Raw genomic sequence first — 20,756 nt, 5'->3', positions numbered from 1 at the left:
CCAAATCCTAGATGTCATAGCTATAAGGAATTGGGTTCTTGAAACCCTTTTTTTTTTTTGAAACCCTATTTTTTTGCATTATGCATTCTTACTTGATCTCCTCCCTATTTGGCACTCACAGCCCCTAAATATAAGATAACCCCAAAGTTGGCCTCAAGTAGGGAACACATAAACTCTTCCTTTTATAGAAAATGTATCGGTGTAAAACACAGTTCAGCAGATACTCAATCACTTCACTTCTCTGCTCCATCTGTTACGCTGTTTTGGTGATTGATCCATATTATTAAATTTCTGTAGGTCTTAATTCTATCTCTACTGTTCAGTTACTCAAACTCAGTTCTAAGTCCATCAGTAAGGCTTCCATTTTAGATCCCTATTTCCTCATTATCTCAAAGAGGGTTTTGATCTACAACTCAAAGTAGAATTATTATTAAACTGTAAAAAGTTTAAAGAAATAAAAATTTCTAATTTTTCTTTTATTTTAGCATCTTTATTGGAGTATAATTGCTTTACAATGTTGTGTTAGTTTCTGCTTTATAATAAAGTGAATCAGCTATACATATACATATATCCCCATATCTCCTCCCTCTTGCCTCTCCCTCCCACCCTCCCTATCCCACCCCTCTAGGTGGTCACAAAGCACCAAGCTGATCTCCCTGTGCTATGCGGCTGCTTCCCACTAGCTACCTATTCTACATTTGGTAGTGTATATATGTCCATGGCATTCTCTCACTTCGTCCCAGCTTACCCTTCCCCCCACCCTGTGTCCTAAAGCCCATTCTCTACATCTGCTTCTTTATTCCTATCCTGCTCCTGGTTCTTCAGAACCTTTTTTTTTTTTTTTGATTCCATATATATGCATTAGCATGCGGTATTTGTTTTTCTCTTTCTGACTTACTTCACTCTGTATGACAAACTCTAGGTCCATCCACCTCATTATAAAAAACTCAATTTCGTTTCTTTTTATGGCTGAGTAATAGTCCATTGTATATATGTGCCACATTTTCTTTCTCCATTCATCTGTGATGACTACTTACATGTTTTCTTAAACTTTCAACCTTCAAATTGCTTTACACATACATACATTTTTGGTAACTTTGCTTCATATTTAGGTATATTCTAACTATTGAGTTATCTGGACATATTCTGTCTACTGGGTGATCTAGCATATATCCACAAAAGTCTGTGCAATATTATCACTACAAATGCTTTGCCCAGATCATATTCCAATAACCCATGGCCTCTCACTGTTGAATTCCTTAACAACTAGAGATACCTGTCCACTTCAACCACAGGAGGCCATTGTCAAGCTAAACCCAACATCGCATTTAATTATCATGTACCTGCTATATCCGTGTCACCTTTCTCAACATTATTTTCTTCCCAAACCATACTCCCTACTTACTCCAGGTTTTCACCTATTACCTCTATGTAGGAGATTACAAATTATGAGCCATTAAAGCAGTTTCAAACAGTCTACAAAATACCTTCAAACTCAGTGTGTCCAAATGCAAACTCATTAACTTCATCCCCCAAGCCTTCTTCTACTGTCCTCTTTCAGTTATAACACTAATATTCTTCAAGACACTACAATCAGAAACCTTGGAATAATATTTTACTATTTCTCCTTTTTCATCTACTTGTCCAATCATTTCCAAGTCCTATCAATTATTAATAAAAAATATCTCAAATTATACCCTCTTCTCAATTCACTGATAATGTCCTAGTTCATACTTTGCTATTGTTCCCTTAAACTGTTCTAACAACCTCCTACTTAACTATCTGCTTTTGTTATCAGCATTGTAATCCATTTGCCATACTGCTGCCAGAATAACCTTTCTAAGTATAGATTTGGACATCAGATTTAGATAGTGTATTAAAATCATTTTTACTTTACTCCCCTCTATTAAACTCCACCCAAAGCAATATAAAAATGAATATATATGGAGGAAAATCCAGCTTTGATGAAACAAGAACATAGTCACAACTCCTAACTATAAAATACAATGTAGAGTTGCAAAATTTATAAGATATCAAGGACATTGGAAGCCAACAAATTTATCCTCAAAGTTTAATCAATTATAGATTTCTCCATGAATGTCACAATTTTAAAAATTCTATACAATAATCTTCTGATAAGAGCTTTAAGTTCTAGGGGCAATAGTGGACCACCAGAGAAGAAGGAAAGGTACCCGTATGGTATCTATTTGATACTATATAAAGAAGAGCAGTAAGATAAAATGCCATTTGTATCACTTACAACCTAGCTTCCTAACCAAAGGAGACTGACAGAGATGAAACAAGGTGAAGAAGGTAGAGGAGACAGCTAGTAAAAGATCATCAGAGAGCCTGTGATTTGTGAGGCTTTATTGCAACTAGGGACAAATCTTCAGATGACATAGTTAAATCAGAGTCATGAGATGCTCCACTTCACTTCCTACCTTCTGCCCTCCCCACATTATTTTTCAGCAAATAGCTATGTCCACTAAAGATGCATCATAATCATAAAGGAATAATCAAGGAAGCTATTTATAAAAATGGGAAAAAGAAATAAAGTAACAAAATAGAGACAGAGGATAAGTTTAGGCAATAAAATCTCAGGAAAACTCCCTCAAAAATAGATATGAAGAGTCAAAGAAGAAAAACTGGGAAAGAAGTTGGATGGAAACAAAAATATTACAGAGATAAAAGCCATATTTAAAATTTACTAAATAGGATAATCACAATAAGAAATACATAATCAGAGATACAGTGAATAGTCCAGAGAAACCATATGCACACACACACACACACACACACATGCACACCCCAAAATAACCACGGGAAAATGTACAGATTTTAAGAAACAAAGTAAATTAAAAATACATAACTCATTAAGAGAACAGGACATATATATTTGAAAAAATATTCAAAGACATATTAGAAGAAAAATTTTGTATGTAATTCTTGATTCCAAGATCACAAGGATATGTCACTCTCTTAGAAATTTGATACTAACTGTTCAACCACAAGAAATATTCTGACAATATTACCAAACTTTATGAGCAAGAAAGAAACTCACTGAGCATCCATTTAGAAAAATAAGCTCACATTAAATAGTAAAATATTATGTTGACCTGTGATTTCTCTGCCTTATCCCTCAATGTCTGAAGATAATTCAAGCTTAAAAAGCCTGGGGGAAAGCATTTTAGACTCAGCCAAAAACTTCCTTCTAGTATAAAAAGAAAACATGGTTTCACCATGAAGTAGTTCTGGAAATATAAAACACATGAGCCCTTCTTGGAAAACTGCTTTGTGATAACATACAAAATACAACTAGAGGAACTGAAAGAAATAACTCAGGAATGTGAAACTGTATTTTTTTAAAGACTAAAGGTAACCACCAAATGCATTTAAATAAGCTTCCATGTTCTATAATTCAATGAATGACATCATTTTCCTCCAGTGATGTTCCTAACTGAAAACTTAGGAGCCACTTCAGACTGATGCACTTCATGTGATGAATTGGTGATGAGGGATAACTAATGAAACCATTTTAGTATTTTTCAACTCTATTCCTTCCTCTTGAATCTCAAGTGTTAGTTGTGGTCCAGGTCTTCCTGATTTATTTGCCTGAATTATTAAAGAAGTGCTTCCAATTGTTGTATACTTCATCAGATCGATCCATCTTCCTCAAATTACTCATATGACCTTTCTAATACATAAATCTTATTCCTATTTCTCCTTTCAGTGATGCCGCACTGCCTTCATGATGAAGTCTAATCTTTGCAGGATGTAAGCAGCTCTCTCAGTCCAACCCTTTCTTCACTTTTCCAACCCCATCTGTTACTACTCTCACCTTCATGCTATATGTTCTATCCATCATTTCTTGGAAAAAGCCTTCCCTGACACCTCTCCCCTTCCATTATGGTAATGTGCTCCCCCTTACGTGATTAATGAGTTCCTTAGAAATATCTTTATCATGGGGTTTTCAGGAGCTTGTTAAATAAGTTTATATCTTCTCATTTTTCTGTTTCCATGTGCCACCTCACATATATCACCTTAAAAAAGTCATTATCCTCCAACAGCCTAGTTAATTTTGGTCTCTTGGACTGCCTACAAAATACCGTTCCTTCAAGTCTCAGTTCATATTTCAGCTCTGCTCTAAGTCTTCTGTATTAACCTAGTACAAATTAAATGTTCCAGCCTCTATTTTTCTCCAGTACTAAGTTTTTTCTTTTGCTTCCAGGTCATATTGTATCTTGCGTCATATAATAGTTACTATTTCTGTGCCTGCATCCTGCACAAATATTAGTGTCTAAAGAAGGTAAGTATTTCTTTATTCATCTCTGAATTCCACATGGCACCCACTATTGTACCTTGGTAGAAGCTCAGTAATATTGAGACTTAAGAGGAATATTATCTTTTTTTTAACATCTTTATTGGAGTATAATTGCTTTACAATGTTGTGTTAGTTTCTGCTGTATAACAAAGTGAATCAGCTATATGTATACATATATCTCCCCATATCCCCTCCCTCTTGCGCCTCCCTCCCACCCTCCCTATCCCACCCCTCTAGGTGGTCACAAAGCACAGAGATGATCTCTCTGTGTTATGCAGCTGCTTCCCACTAACTATCTATTTTACATTTGGTAGTGTATATATGTCAATGTTACTCTCTCACTTCATTCCAGCTTATGCTTCCCCCTCCCCGTGTCCTCAAGTCCATTCTCTATGTCTGCATCTTTATTCCTGTCCTGTCCCTAGGTTCATCAAAACCTTTTCTTCTTTTTTTTTTTTTTTAGATTCCATATATATGTGTTATCATACAGTATTTGTTTTTCTCTTTCCGACTTACTTCACTCTGTATGACAGACTCTAGGTCCATCCACCTCACTACAAATAACTCAATTTCATTTCTTTTTATGGATGAGTAATATTCCATTGTATATATGTGTCACATCTTCTTTATCCATTCATCTGTTAATGGACATTTAGGTTGCTTCCATGTCCTGGCTATTGTAAATAGTGCTGCAATGAACATTGTGGTACATGACTCTTTTTAAGAGGAGTATTATTAAAGTACTTGCCAGCATAAGTAATCCCCCAAAGTGTCTCAGATCAAAGGCCCTGAAGGAGGGAGAATACATAAATAATTGCATTTCAATATGGTGAAAGCCATAATAAAGCTAAACAGAGGCTACTCATGAAATAATTCACCCATATAGGAGAGGGAGAGAATTTTGGATGTTCTTGCATAGATACATTTCTCTAGAACAAGTATATTAAACATTTATGTTAGTAAAATTCATATTTTATCATTGTTCAATATAATTTAATCTGTTCCTATCAATATCCTATTAACATAATGCTCCTCTCAATGTAACACATTTAAAAAACAATTCATGAGACTCTTTGTATTTAGAATGAATATGGTCACTATTAATATGTTTACCCTATATTAATGCAGCATACATTTCTTAGCAATTAATGCTGGCTTTTCATGTATGTTATAAATAGTCATATTTCTACTGGCTATTCTTTGATGAACTTCACTTCCAGAATCAATTCATAATGGAAACTGGGAATCCCCAAACCACTCAAGTTAGCTAGCATTTCTTTAAAAGTTCTTAAACACATCAATCAAAATTTGACAGAATTCCATTTCTGTTTCTTATAAAGATATTTTACATTTTAATACTTTTATTGAGTTTGAAAAAAGATAGCTTGTAAAATGTAAGTCTCAAATGGCTAAAACTATTTTTTGCAAATGGAACTATTAAAGCTTATTTTGTAACATGTGTTTAAGCCAAAGATAGTAATTTTAGATCAAATTTCTACTTACCCAATCAATTTTATCCACATTCCAATATTTTTTTAAATCCCGAAACTGTATTAGCATTCCCTTCAGTCCCACGACAATAATACTTGCAAGAACACACTACAAATAAGAAATAAGTTGATGAAGATGCAAGATAAAGATTTTAATCTAAATTTAAAAGAATCATTGTATTTTTATGTCTTTGTCTTTGAAGTACTTACTAAAGGAAAGAAATAACCATTTAGAAGACTGAAGTAATATTCATTTTGTTTAGAACTAACCTATTATTGTACTTTAGGAATATAATAGCAATTCTAGAAAATCACAGGGTACATGTTATGGCATTCTAAAAAAAAAGAAGAAAGGAAAAGAAAAGTAGTGAATTATAAGGGTGAATGTTATAAGGCTGAATGTCCTCTTAACTTTATAATAATTATTCACTGCCATTTGTTTGAAATCTGTTTGTTGCAAAAATTAAATATTTATATAATGTATTTCTTTATAATTGTCTTGAGTATCAGTTTTCTGATTTCACCTGAATATATTTATAACTCTTGAAAAGTGAACTTGGTTATTGGGAGATCCTCTCGTGAAAGTGATTTATTCTTATTACATGAAAGAAGAATTAGAACAAGAAAGGACTGACACCGTCTCTGGATCTCTGAAGACCAGGATCTTACTCACATCACTTTAGTGCCCCAGGCTTCTGAAAAGCAAGGTAAATACGTGTACTAATACTCTGAGTCACTTTGTATAACCATGCATCAAGGGTGGCAAGATGCATTTTGTTGCCTACTCTCTTGCCCAGTATGTATTTTCTAAGAGTACAAATTTTATAAAATTCTTCCAAAATCTACTTCTTATAACAGACTTCCCTGGTGGTCCAGTGGTTAAGACTCTGTGCTTCCACTGCAGGGGGTGCAGGTTCAATCTCTGGTCAGTAAACTAAGGTCCAGCATGCCACATGGCACAGCCAAAAAAAAAAAAAGAATAAAAGAATGTCATGTACATCTTATAACAGAGATTGCCTAGTTCCACCTTCCAAATGAATACAGAATAAATCTAATTCCACGATGTCATTTTTATACAAAAGCCTAAGAATTAGAAAACAGCCATAGTACCCTCCCATACCTTCCCCATCAAATGTGGACTCTTTCTACCTTTCCTCCATTCAGCCATTACTTATGTCACATAAGGTTTCAGATTTAGGATCATTGAGGTTGTTCTTCAAAGAAATTTTTAAAATACAATGATTCTCATTAAAAGTAAAGTTAAAAAGTAAATAATAAAAAGCACTACTTACCATGGGCAGCCAGTAAAGCAAGGGTCCTATTGCATAGATGACTATCAGGATGAAAATGCAAGATATTAGACAAGCCACCTGTAAAATACAAGACAGACAAAAAAGAAAGCTTGAACTTTCTTATTATTCCAAAGTTATAGAGGGAAAAAGATAATTCTTTGTTCTTCTTGATAAGAAGAAACAAAATGTTGGCACATGATTGTTAAATTAAATAGACTGTCATCTATATTTTGTAGCTGAAGGAACCCAAATGTGACAGCTGACAAACTGGTACAATCAAATTAAGTCAGCAATGACAAAAAAAGCAATTCTAAACAAAGAAATAGGACACCATCAACTTTTATCACACATCACAGCATGGCTTTTTTGTTTGTTTGTCTGTTTAATAGTGAAAATGACATTTCAGCTAAAAGTCCTTTAGCCTATAGTTGTTCAGCCTGGCCCCCCTTCTCCTAGTTGTTTCCTAGTTGTTTGGGTAATAACTGAATATGCAGCTTAGGGTTTTTCTGTGCTGATGACAAATTTCCACAGAAGCCTTTACTCTCTTCGTTGGAGTCCTTTGTTAATATGAAACAGTTATATGGGATTAAGGAAGCAGTCTCTGCAGTGAAACAGACTTAATTTTATTAATCCTGAAAAGTCATTAGTATTGTGTTCTAACCAACTCAACTTGCTGACAAAAGGTAATTCAAAACAGCTCACTCCTAGCTATGCTCCACTTAATGGAGAACAAATTTCACATAAGCAAATGCTCATGTCTTAATAGAAGCATTTAGCCAAACTATCAGCCTAACAAGAGGAAAGAGGGCTTTCACAGGACCAAAACGATACCTAAAATATCTTTATGGAAAAATCAAAGGAAATAAAGCCTATTAGAGTGGCTAAAAATAAATATATAAACAAATAATCAATAGCAAGGGCTGGCAAGGACTCAGAGCAACTAGAGTTCTCAGACACTACTAGTGGTAATTCAATATGGTACAGCCACTTCAAAACCAGTTTGGCAGCTTCTTATGGAGTTATGTATGACCCAGAAATACCTAAGAGAAAGGAAAACATACACCTATGAAAATACTTACATGTAAATATTTATAGCAGTTTTATTCATAAATACCAAAAACTGTAAATAACTGAATTGTCCACCAATTGGTGAATAGATAAGTTTTGGGACATCCATACAATAGAATACTACTCAACAATAAAAAAGAACAGACTATTGATACATGCAACAGCATGGATGAAACTCAAAACCATTAAACTAAATGAAAGAAGCTTGATACAAGCTCCTTCCATATTTAGTGGAGCTCATCTACATCACTCCCCAGCATATAAAGAGGGAAAAGTCCTTCTGTGGGAAATAAGTCATTAGAGAACTAAAGATTGTCCATAAAAGAAGTTATAGTACACAAAACTGTCACTAGACTGATTATTTAGGAGTAACTGGTGATTTTACATGACAATAATTTTTAAATAACAAAATATTATGCCTGTAACTCCACTAGACTGGAGAGAGCTAGTTGTCAGAAGGCAGATTAAAGGATTCATTCAGATACCCGTGTGACTCAGTATATCCATGTTTATGTGGAAAGAAAAAGACGCCAACTGCTAAGGTGCACTTCATATCAAAAGACAATGGCATGAGGAGGACTTTCAAAGATGGTGGAGGATTAAGATGTGGAGATCACCTTCCTCCCCACAAATACATCAAAAATACATCTACATGTGGAACAACTCCTATAGAACACCTACTGAACGCTGCCAGAAGTCCTCAAACTTCCAAAAAGGAGAGAATATCCTCACTTACCTGGGTATGGCAAAAGAAAAAAAAAAAAGAGAGACAAAGGAACCAGGATGGGACCTGCACCTCTGGGAGGAAGCTGTGAAGCAAGAAAAGTTTCCACACACTAGGAAGCCCCTTCACTGGCCGGGGAGGGGGAGCTTCAGGGTGTCAGAGGAGAGCACAACAGGGTGTGGAGGACAAAGTGGAGAGATTCCCACACAGAGGATCGGTGCCAACCAGTGGGAGGGGGCTGAGGCTGAGGCTTGGGCTTTGCAGGCCAGACCCCAGGGAGAGGATTGGTGTTGGCTGCGTGAAGACAGCCTGAAAGGGGCTAGTACACCACAGCTAGCCAGGAGCGAGTCTGGGAAAAAGTCTGGACCTGCTGGAGAGGCAAGAGACCATTGTTTTGGGGTGCGCAAGGAGAGAGTCTTCCTGCTCTGTGTGCCCACAGACGTCAGAGCACCACCTAAGTGAGCTCGAGAGATGGGCGCAAGCCGCGGCTATCATCTCAGACCCAAAGGCAGGCACGGACTGCTACTGTTGCCGCCGCTGCCACCAAGAGTCCTGTGTGCAAGTGCAGGTCACTACCCACACCTTCCTGGGAGCCTGTCAGCACACCACTGCCAGGGCACCATGATCCAGGGCCAACTTCCCTGGGAGAACACATAGCACACCTCAGGCTGTTGCTACTTTACACCGGCCTCTGCCACCGCAGGCATTCCCCACATCACAATTGTGACTAGCGTAACCCTCCCTCTCCTCGGCCTGAGTGAGCAAGAGAGCCCTAATCAGCCTCTGTTTTAACCTTGTCTTGTCTGGGTGGGGAAGAGACACCTGAGGGCAGCCTACATGCAGAGGCAGGGCCAAAACCAAAGCTGAACTGCAGGAGCTGCGCGACAAAAGAAGAGAAAGGGAAATCTCTCTGTGCAGCCTCAGGAGTAGCAGATTACATCCCCACAATTGGCTTGGTAAACCCTGCATCTGTGGCATTCCTGAATAGACAACAAGTGTTCCCAAAATTGAGACTGTGGACGTTGGGGACAACTGTGGACTTGGGGTTTAATTTCTGTGTTTGACTTATTTTTGGTTTTACGTTTATCTTAATTTAGTTTTTAGTGTTTTTTTTCATTTCTGAGTTTGTTTATTGGTTTGGTTGCTCTCTTCCTTTTTTGATTTTTTCTCTTTTGTGAGTGTGTGTATGTTTCTTTGTGTGATTTGTCTGTTTAGTTTTGCTCTTTAAAAAAAAATTAAGCACTTATATAAATACTCAGGAATATAAAACTGGCCAGAAGGAATTTTGGGCTCATGTGATCTAGAAAATATTCAACATTAAACTGATATCTGGTATTGAAGGTGGCTTAAGCTTGTTGATCTAATTAATATAGACATGTTTTTAGAGTCATTAATATTAGGCATAATACTTTATTGTACCTAGGAATGAAATAAGACCTTATTACATCTGTTGCAAGGAAAATAACTTGATAGGATGAAACTTTAAATGTAAATGAGATAAGAGCTTTCAGGTAAATGCTATAGGAATAATTATGTTCTGAAAATTATCTAAAATAGTGTCTCCAGATTTTGGTAACTATTACTTGCCACTTGGTTTTCACTAAAAATTAAGGTTTTTAAGAGTTGGGGACTCTAATTTAAATATGTAATTAAAGCTACTAAAAATAAAATCTTTCACTATATAATAGGAAAGTGGGACATATGTTTTGAGTAAAAAGGAGTTTTATGCATGGTCAGACTGAGATTATATTAAACTTAATTGGGTAAATGGATTTTGTTATTAAAAGTAGACTGGTGCAGGACAAGACTTGGCTCCTCTCTGCTAAGAGAACAAGTTTACTTAGAATGCTGCTTTTGATAACATATTGTGCGAACTATCTTGCCCTTAATTGAGCTGTTTTTGTTCTTAAATATTCTATCTGACCAAATGCTTTTTAAGAAAAAACTTTTTGATATTTTGGTTGAATTTCCTATCAAAGTCTAATTAAAGTTCTTTTGACTTCAGCTAGCTTTGGGATGCTTCAGAGGGCCCCAGAGAGTCTTCCTTATTGCATAGGTTTCACCTGTGGTGGAGCGTTGATTGGGATTTTCCCTTTTGAACTAGCCTTGGTCATTCATTCAGCTTTATCTTCAATGGGGCATTGGTTGGGGGTTCTTCCCTTTCGGACTGATGGGGTATTGGTTCGGAATCTTCCTTTTTTGTGGCTGAGGAACAGTGACCCCGAGAGACTGATTTGATAACAGGACTTGTATGTGACAACACCAGGGTATACTTCCCTACTGCATTGGTTTTGCCTGCAGCAAAGCGTTCATTGGGATTTTCTTCCTTTTTGGGGGGCTAGGGAACTGTGACCCTAAGGCACCTCAGAGGAAAATAAATATTTTATATATATATATATATATATATATATATATTTATTTATATATATTAAACTGACTAGAATTGGTTGGTATGCTAAATTACATGGAAAGCATTGTCAAATGAGCAATAAGCCTCCTCAGATTATATGGTATGAATAAATGTTATTAAAATAGATTTTCTAAAATTTACACAAAGTTTCTGAAATTTGCATATGTTCTGGTATAATACTATACTTTTAGTTGTTATCTTAAAATGCTGTATGTCACAACAACTTGGATAAGCTTCTTTGCCAAGAAGAATTCTAATCACATCTTTATCCTTGCCATTTTAAGACTTTTGTCATTCATAGGAAGCTTAGGCGATGATTTGCAAAACTGCTGCATCTTCAAGAAGGCTCATAAAAAGGAACTTTTTTTAACAAATATGTTTCTGATAGCCTTTAGATAATACCACTAGACTGCATAACAAATGACAAATCTGGATGAACTGATTACTTCATCCAGATCAACAGGAATTAATTACATGGGACTGAATGAACTGATGAATATGATTTATAACTATATGACTTTGGGAAATATACTAGCCTTAACCTTTGTTTTCCAGAAAAACCTTTTCTCTTATGTTATGACCTACAACAAGTTGATGAAGTATACCCTTGTAAACAAAGATGAAACATTTATCTTTTTCTCTCTACCTGATCCTGCCTGAATTTGGCTTCTCCAGCTGGCTCTCTTGTGGACTTGATGGTTTATTGTAACTGGATTACAACCAGTTATATTAAGCATTGCTTTTGCTTATTCTTTGTTTCCAAATTGTTTATGCTTTGTGTCTTCCTGCTGCACTAGGACTTTGTCAATGTTACTACCTGCATTACTTATATCCTGTCTATTTTATAAGATTGCTGTCTCTTACAGTGTGTAATCAAGTCTCCAACAAAATTGATGATGGCTAAACATCCTGAGGAAATAGATCACATTTATGACTCTTATATAATAATTGTAATAGTATGATTCTAAGTATGGGAAGAAGCAATAAGGGAAAACATTTCTTGGATCACAATAGACTAGAAAGACAGAGGATTCAGAGAATCTTTAATTATCAACAGGGCCTAATCCAGAAATTAGCACCTGGAGTGGCATATCAACAAGAATTTTTGCCTGATCTGGGATGAGCCTCCCAGTGCTGTGGGACAAAATTTGGTCATGAAATGTCTCCCAAATACTGGTCAAATTCCAGACCAAGAGGAAGATCTGAGAAATTGAATATTTCCATTAGTCTGCCATCTTCTCAGACGCCAATCTTTCTGAATAAAGTCGCTATTCCTTGCCTCAACACCTCGTCTCCCAATTTATTGGCCTGTCGTGCGGTGAGCAGAGCAAGCTTGGACTTGGTAAAAATATCAGCAAAATTGACTAGTTTTATAATTATCAGACACTTTCATTTTTCATTAATTCTTTTTTTTTTTTTTTTTTTTTTGTGCGGTACGCGGGCCTCTCACTGCTGTGGCCTCTCCCGTTGTGGAACATAGGCTCCGGACGCGCAGGCTCAACGGCCATGGCTCACGGGCCCAGCCGCTCCGTGGCATGTGGGATCTTCCCAGACCGGGTCACGAACCCGTGTCCCCTGCATCGGCAGGGGGACTCTCAACCACTGTGCCACCAGGGAAGCCACCCTTGCACTTTTATGTTATGGAGATGGCCTCTTTCCTTAAACTACGTGAACCAACTTCTGCTAGCTTCAAAAGCACTCAGTTTTGGTAACATAAAGGTCTGAATTCTAAGACCTACGTAAAACCTTTTATGGGCTCTAGGAGGAAGTAACAAGATCATATTTGTATTTTAAAAGATATCTTTCTACAGAAATACTAATAGTGTTTCTGAACAAGAAAGAGTCAGTTGGTGAAATAATTGACAAATGCAAGGTGGTTCCCACTGCTATTTTGATTGGCTATTATTAGCCTAAAAGTGGAAGCGTTTTAATTCTTCTAGATTAACTTACTGGGTATAAGTCTAGTACCTGGGAGAGACAGAGCTATTTAAGGGATTGCTTTGTGAAGTATTGTCACATAGAAAACTGGTTTCACAGCCTATTTAGAACAAAACTTTTAAGACTTGGCTCACCCAGTGCCTTCTTCAAATCATGTCAGTTATCTCCACGTAAACTTAATAGTTTTAATGCCAAAATGACTACCATGGGAAAGCATCCTCGATTTGGGTATGCACAGTAAATCAGATTCCTTCTCTGTGCAATTTAATGGGAATTGTTGAGCAGATTAGCGACAATCTCAACAAGCAGATCAGCATGAAAATACTGTGCTGCCAAGCTTTGTTTCCCTGAACTAGTGTTTTGTTAGGTACCTTTTGTTTCTTCTGAAGTCTGATGAATAGAATACCATGCAGAAATGATGAGAGGAAATCTAACACACTCATCCTTGTAAGAAACTAGGTGGAAACCACTATAGAATCCTAGAATTTTATAGATAGAAGAGTCTCCAGAGTAAGGAATGATACTTGAGTACACTATGTATTAAGCATTCAAATTTAGGTTATAAGTATGTGAGAGTTTGCAAAAATGTTTATGCCAATACACATGATGAACTTATGCTTTAAATCACGAACTTTGTAAAAATCAAATTGTCATGTAAAACAATGTTGAATGAGAATTACACATCTTTGATGATGAGTTGTGGCAATAATATGTCAAATTATCATAGATTCAGAATTTGTTGCTTCTTCCCCTCTGCTCCATGGTACGTTCATCAAATTTTATTCGTTAATTTTACGCAATATTTTAATGTTCATTTACCCGTCTTTCTCTGGCCACTTGCCCCCAATGTCAAGAACCATATCCTTTTCAAATTTACTCTTCTACAACCCCTGAAAAGGACTTAATATAAGGTAAACTGCTAATAAATGTTTAAATTATCACATAAAATGTTTTATAAATTCTCATTCAACTCCAATTTAAAATAAGTGTGAATTGTTTTATAATGGTTAGCTGTTAATGTTAATTTATTAAATTAACATATACATGAATTTTCTTGTATAGAACAGTAGTTAAGAATGCAAGATTTGGAGTAGATCTATCTGGGTTCAAATCCCAGCTCTACCACTTACAAGCTCTGTGACTTGGACAAGTTAGTTTAACCCTCTTTTCCTCAACTTTCTCATGTGGAATCCTAGCATAATAATTACATCTCCTTCATAGAGGTACCTAAAAGATTAAATGAGTTCATTTATATAAAATGTATGACATGCATATAACTTGATATATGCTTCCACCAACACCACCACCATCATCATCATCACAGAAACATCTTTATTACTACCATCGACATCTTATCAGTACCAAGCATAATAACTAGTATATAAAAGGTTCTCAAATGTCAAATTGATTTGAGTTCCTAAAAATACATAATTGTTTCTTTAAACCGAAATGTGCACAGACATCGTATTATTCATTTACATACATGTACATCTCTATAGACAGGAATGTCATTGTCAAGGACTGATTTTTCATACAGTTGTTTTCATTTTATTTAAAGGAAGTGAACAAAAATTTTAAAATTTCAAATTGACTGGTTAGATTAGCAAAAAGTACCATCAGAGACACCACTAGAGGGAGCATTTGTTCAAAGATTGACAACAATAAAGCTGCCATTAATACAGGATTTTTTTGTCTGCTCGTTGAATCATTCAGCTTCTTAAGGATCTTTCCTAAGAAAGAGAAGAGATAGAATTCCTTGATACTAGTTTTAAGAAATTGAAGACGTAAAAATATTCTCAGGATTTTAGAGAGAAGCTCATTCTTCCCACTCTCCAAGGAGAGTAAAGGCCCATCAGTTCTTTTGTCCCTGCTGAAAATAAAGTTACCTGTGTCTTTGCTCCCGTGCTATATAGGACAGCGGTCCTTCCCATGGCAGCAGCACTTGGTATGCAGAAGAAAAATGAAGGAATCACATTGCTGAGACCATGGGCCAAAAGTTCCTACAGGAATGATAATAGGAGAATATATCATTTCCTAATCACAATCAACTTTTAGAGACCACAGGTAAAACTTGTCATGGAATGAAACTTATTCTGTATTCTATTTATTCTCTCCACTGGTCGTAATTTAACCATTATTTTAAGAAGAGCTAATATTTACTGAGTGCTTACAATGAGCCAGAAACTGTTCTAAGCACTTCATTGTTTAATCCTTATAACAATAACAACCTTATAGGGAAGTACACGGTATTTATTGTATCGGTTGCCAATTTCTCCTCTTTCAGGACATTAGAATCAAGGTTTTGTTCCCACCACTCCACCAATGACTTCCACAGTGCTAAATCCAATGGTTAATTCCTACCCTACCTGGCCTAAAATTAGCATTTGACACAGTCGCTCACTTCCTCCTCCTTAAAGGCTCCTTCTAGGACCTCTCACCCTCCTGGTTTTCTCCTACCTCCCTGGCCACCACTTCTCAGTCTCCTTTGTGGTTCCTTCTCATCTAACCAATCACAGGTATTGGACCACTTCCCTCTCTAATCTTAGCTACCCAAATACACGTTGACAGCCCCCAAATTTATATCTCTAGCCTAGACCACTCTTCTGAATTTCAGACTGACATAGCCACTCAGCATTTTCATTTGGATGGTTAACAGGTATCTCAAACTTACCTAATCAGTCTATGCTCTATATATTCCCACCCTGGTTCTCCCACATCCTTCCCTGTCTCAAGCTCCAGTTGCTTGGGCCAAAAGCTTTAGAGATAGTCTTGACTACCCCTTTTCCCAGATGGTGTCCACATCCAATGCAGAATTTGTCCCTTTCTCATCTCCTTCACTGCTACATCCTGGTCCAAGTCATCAAGTGTCATTTGGATTATTGCAAAAGCCTCCTAATGTTTTCCTGCTTCTGCTGTTGCCAGTAAATAATACAGACAAAAATCCCTGCCCTCACAGACTGGAGTTCTAATGAGGAAATGCTGACAATAAACAAGATGAATATGGAAAGTAAAGCAGAGAAGGGAGTGGAAAATTTTGGAATTTAGGATTTTAGCTTACCAAGGAAGGACTCCCTGAGAAGGGAACATTTGAATAAAGGAGGCATGCAGCTACCTGAGGGTACAAAATTCCTGGAAACGGGGACAGCAAGTACAAATGTCCTGAGCTAGAAACATGACTAGTGAACTCAAGGAAAAACAAGGCAGTAAGTGTGGCTAGAACTATAAAAGAAATATGAGATCATAGAGGAAAGGGGATGGTGACAAGGTCAAGCATGGCCTTGTAAGCCTTGGTAATAGGCTTTTAATCTGAGTACTATGGGAAGCCACTGGGAGGTTTTGAGATGAGGAAAGACATGGTCTGCATTATGTACCATTGTATCCCTTGTTCCTAGGCCAGTACCTGGTAAATAGTAGGGTTCAATACACATCTGTTGAATGAATAAATCTGCTTTTTTACAGATGACAAAACTGGGGCACAGAAACAATTTCAGAGTGAGATTTAGATATAGGTACTTTGGCATTCTAACCACTATTCCATAGTTATCTCTGCAGGCCTGTGCAGAAATGTAGGGCCACAGGGCTTGAGACAAGACACTAGCAGAGGTAGATTCAGAAACATGCTCAATAAAATCTTCATCCTTTGGTATTCTAAGAATAGACCCTTGCAACCTTTAGTTTTTTACTAAGAAGAGTAATATTAGTGTTCTTTGTATTTTGAAATCCAAAATTTTTAAGTCAGCATGCAATGATAAATATATTTAGATTCTCTCCTAAAACCAAATCATCAAGATGCCCCTCTCTAAAAAACAGAGTGTACCATAACCAATCCACGAAAGTCAGATTTTCACCTTTCTATGAATGACTTAGATATTTTCTTTTGTTTTCTTCTACCCATTTGTGTTATACACTTAGGAAAGTTGTATTTTTCATAAGTTCAACATTTTCAGGATCTGGGAGTACACCGTACAGTGATACAATAGCTATGGAGAGGTGTGGAGAGGGGTTGGGGTGTACTCCACCTGGTTGTCATCAACTGAATATTTGAATTTTTTGGCAGATCCTTGAGCAAGAGCCAGTGAGGCCACATAGCCTACAAGTGCCACTCCAAAAGCTTCAGTGATTACTGCAGAGAGGATGTTCATTGGGGGAGCTCTAGGTGGAGGAATTCTGTTGAAAGAAAGACCATATTGAACTCATCAACTTTCATGTTATTTCTGTAACAACTTGCAGTGAATTCAACTATGGTAATGACTCTGAAGTTTACATAGAATATATGAAATATCACTGAGAAAACCAAGCAATCTTACCCTTAGAAGCCTTTTGTTTTCAACATTATTTAGCAGAAAAGCAAAATCACAAAGAACACCACAAGGACAGCTCCATGCGTCTAACTGTCATTCACTCCCAGAGAATTCAGGTTATAGCACAGAAAATTTGACTCAACAAAAATTTCCTGTATCAGAACAAAAACAAATCTGGAGCATTCTTTCATTGAATCTTCCTAAACTTTTATTTGGCTGGCATTAGAAACTGTATTTCCTGCCTTGAATACTGCAGTGCTGTATGCAAACATTAGTTTACTGTGAGCTACGATTCTTGAGCTAATCCTTAAATTTTCCATTGAGTTTATAATCTTAATTATGTTTTTTAACATGATTCTTTCACAGTACACTTAACTATTGTTAAAAAAGAGACAACAGGCCCACAATGGAGTCACTTGTGCTAAGCCCCATTTAAGCAAACTAAGAATTTAAGCAAACTACCTAATTTAACTGCAGTTTCAGCCTTTCCCAGGAATGTAACCTTAGCCAGTCAATTTAGAATTACCTGGTCAGCACTAGCGAGGTAATTTGCCCTTCTGTCCCACATAGGAAAGTGACCTTGCCTGAAACAATCCACTCTTTGTTAGAAACTTCCTTTTTCTGCTCTTCCCCTTCTGACTATAAAAGCCTTTCATTTTGTACAGCTCTTCAGGGCTCCTTTCGATTTGCTAGATGGATTGCTGCTCAATTAAGGAATTGTTGAACAAAGTCAATAAGACCTCTAAATGTACTCAGTTGAATTTTGTTTTTTGACTCTATGTATCACATGTTAAGAAAAATATCTATAAAGTGTCCAGTTACACTCTGTTGCAAAATACAGGACCACAGTTAGCTGTTTCTCAGTTTTAAATAACTGTTTAAAATATTTCTTCCAACTAATACACAGTCATTGTCTTTTGGAAAACCACTTGAGCCCAGTGTTATTGTTTATTTATCCCTGATGATGCTTTGTGACACTTACTTCCCCTCTTTAAAAAAAACCCTCTGGGGCAAAAGTAGAAGAAAAAGGTAAATTAATTCATGCTGATTTAATACTGAGCATGTAAATTGAATGCTCAGCACTTTCATGTTAGCAGTTTTATTTAATTCTCCCCACAATCTCCAGACCAAGTACCACTAATGCAATGTATAGAGGAGAAAACATTTTGAGAAATGTATCTAAATCACAAAATGAATTCAACCTCAGCTCCATTTCTTATTAATGCCATGTTTTTCCTATGATTCTTTAAGAAGATGGGTCTGGAAAGGTTACTCAAAATAAAGAAGAATTAGACTGGATGGAGGAGAGGTATATTTTTTTTTACCCACTCCCTCAAGTTTATCCCCAAGTCAAATTGATTTGTACCATTACAAGCCCTAAGATATATGATACATAAAAGTGCTACCATTTCAAACTATAAGAACTTTTGTTTCATAAAAAATTGAGCTTGCCTAATTATTAATAATGATAAACTAAGCTAGAGAAAAAAAACAATAAACTAAATTTGAAGGTGAAAAGTAGAGAACCCTTTAGAAAACACAAATTGATTCCAATAATCACTATTAACCTATATCTTTAGCATAAAGGCTAAAGACAGGATTTTTTTTAATTATCTTTTTAATCTATGAGAATTTTTCTACTGTCCCTCCATTTTAATGCAGTTAGAAGCCAAACTTTGGGACTGGAAAATAAAAATATAGAGGACTCAGCAACTCTAACTTTGTCCCAAATTTATAAATATTTGTGTATAGTACAGCCCATTAAAAGAGACATCCCCTTTCTCCCCTAAGATGACTTTATTTTCTTTCAGGCTGTATTTGGAACAACATTTTGTCTTTTTAGGGTGAACACTTCTTCTTCTTGTTAATCTTCCTCTTAGTGTCCTGAGGAAGGCTTTAAGACAGGTGGGAAACATGCCCTCGTCTCCACTTCCACCCTCTCTTTCATGATTGTACACCACTCATTCCTATAGGTTTGCTATTTCAGATGATGCTTGTGTATTTTTACTATGTTTTAAGTGAAATAAAAATAGTCATAGGAATATGTGAGTGGAATAGGGAAGACTATATCCTAGAGCATGACTCTAATTTGGAAATTCAAAGTCTTGCTTTCTTTTTCAAATAATATTCATATAATTTCCAAATCTTTTACCTGAAGTGATGCTGTACAAAATAGTTATCAACTTCCTAAGTAATTGATAACCAGTCTAAGAAGTTATTTTTTTCTTTATTGTGAACTGTTTGTTTCTATCATTGTAAAATAGAAATTAATTGGAATTTTGTCCCATAGAGAGCCTTTGAAAGAAATGAAATTCATACCCACCTACCTCCAGTTGCTTCCTCCATCAAAAAACGAAAGAAAGAAAGAAAAAAAAAGAAGAAAGAAAGAAGGAAAGAAAGAAAGAAAGAAAGAAAGAAAGAAAGAAAGAAAGAAAGAAAGAAAGAAAGAAAAAAGAAAGAAAGAAGGAAAGAAAGAAAAAGAAAGAAAGAAAAAAAAGATTACATTACCCTTTTGGAATATGACCAACTACTTCTAATCCATATGTGTTTTCCATATTGGTACAATAACAAGTAAATGATGCAGCAATAATCTGTGTGGTTCCATTTGAAAAAAGAAAAAGAAAATTATTCCTGGCTTCTCAAACATCTTAAAACTATTTTTAAAAGTAAACATTGTTCATGTGCCCCATGATTTTCTCGAGTAATATAGCAGTGGCACAGATTTTTAAACACTAAGAAGAATTTTAAAAATCAAAAAATCCCTCTGAGATTTGACAGCACTTAATTTGCAGTCTCAAAAATTAAATGGCATTATAATAATACAACTTTTCTTATATCCTTCCCAATTGTGTCTGATTCTGAAGAGGAGCAGAACACAGACTATAGGAGTGTGTGTGTGCATGCGTGCATGCTTGTGTATGTACAGATACCACAATCCAACCTAAATACTTGTCTCTTATAATATGAAGGGATGCTTTATAACACAGAACGTTTTCCCTCCATTGCAGCAACCACCTAAGAGTTTAAGATGTTGCATCAATATTCCTAATGTAGGTTAGTAATCAATTATGATTTACAGTCTCCTTGAATAATTTTGAATTTTGAGTTTTGCTATTTCTTGAAGTAAAATATCCTAGTTAATAATGTGTCAAACTTGATACTTTTGAAATTACCTCCCTGGAGTCTCAGGTGCCTGACCCTCTGTTATATGA

At 36.1% G+C, this 20,756-nt stretch overlaps 1 protein-coding gene across 1 annotated transcript in view; it reads right to left on the bottom strand.

The window, feature by feature from the left end:
- The window catches only part of SLC26A7 (solute carrier family 26 member 7), a 181,450-nt gene that overhangs the window by 46,752 nt on the left and 113,942 nt on the right, over nucleotides 1–20,756 (bottom strand). The window contains exons 6-10 of the mRNA XM_019925419.3: nucleotides 20,053–20,135; nucleotides 17,263–17,410; nucleotides 15,130–15,243; nucleotides 7,104–7,181; nucleotides 5,825–5,920 (exon numbers count right to left, since the gene is read on the bottom strand). Coding sequence (XP_019780978.1) covers nucleotides 5,825–5,920; nucleotides 7,104–7,181; nucleotides 15,130–15,243; nucleotides 17,263–17,410; nucleotides 20,053–20,135 — 519 coding nt within the window. The remainder of the gene's footprint in view (nucleotides 1–5,824; nucleotides 5,921–7,103; nucleotides 7,182–15,129; nucleotides 15,244–17,262; nucleotides 17,411–20,052; nucleotides 20,136–20,756) is intronic.

This window comes from Tursiops truncatus, chromosome 17 (assembly GCF_011762595.2).
Source record: "Tursiops truncatus isolate mTurTru1 chromosome 17, mTurTru1.mat.Y, whole genome shotgun sequence".
NCBI lineage: Eukaryota > Metazoa > Chordata > Mammalia > Artiodactyla > Delphinidae > Tursiops > Tursiops truncatus.
This window is presented reverse-complemented; position numbering and strand designations above follow the sequence as displayed.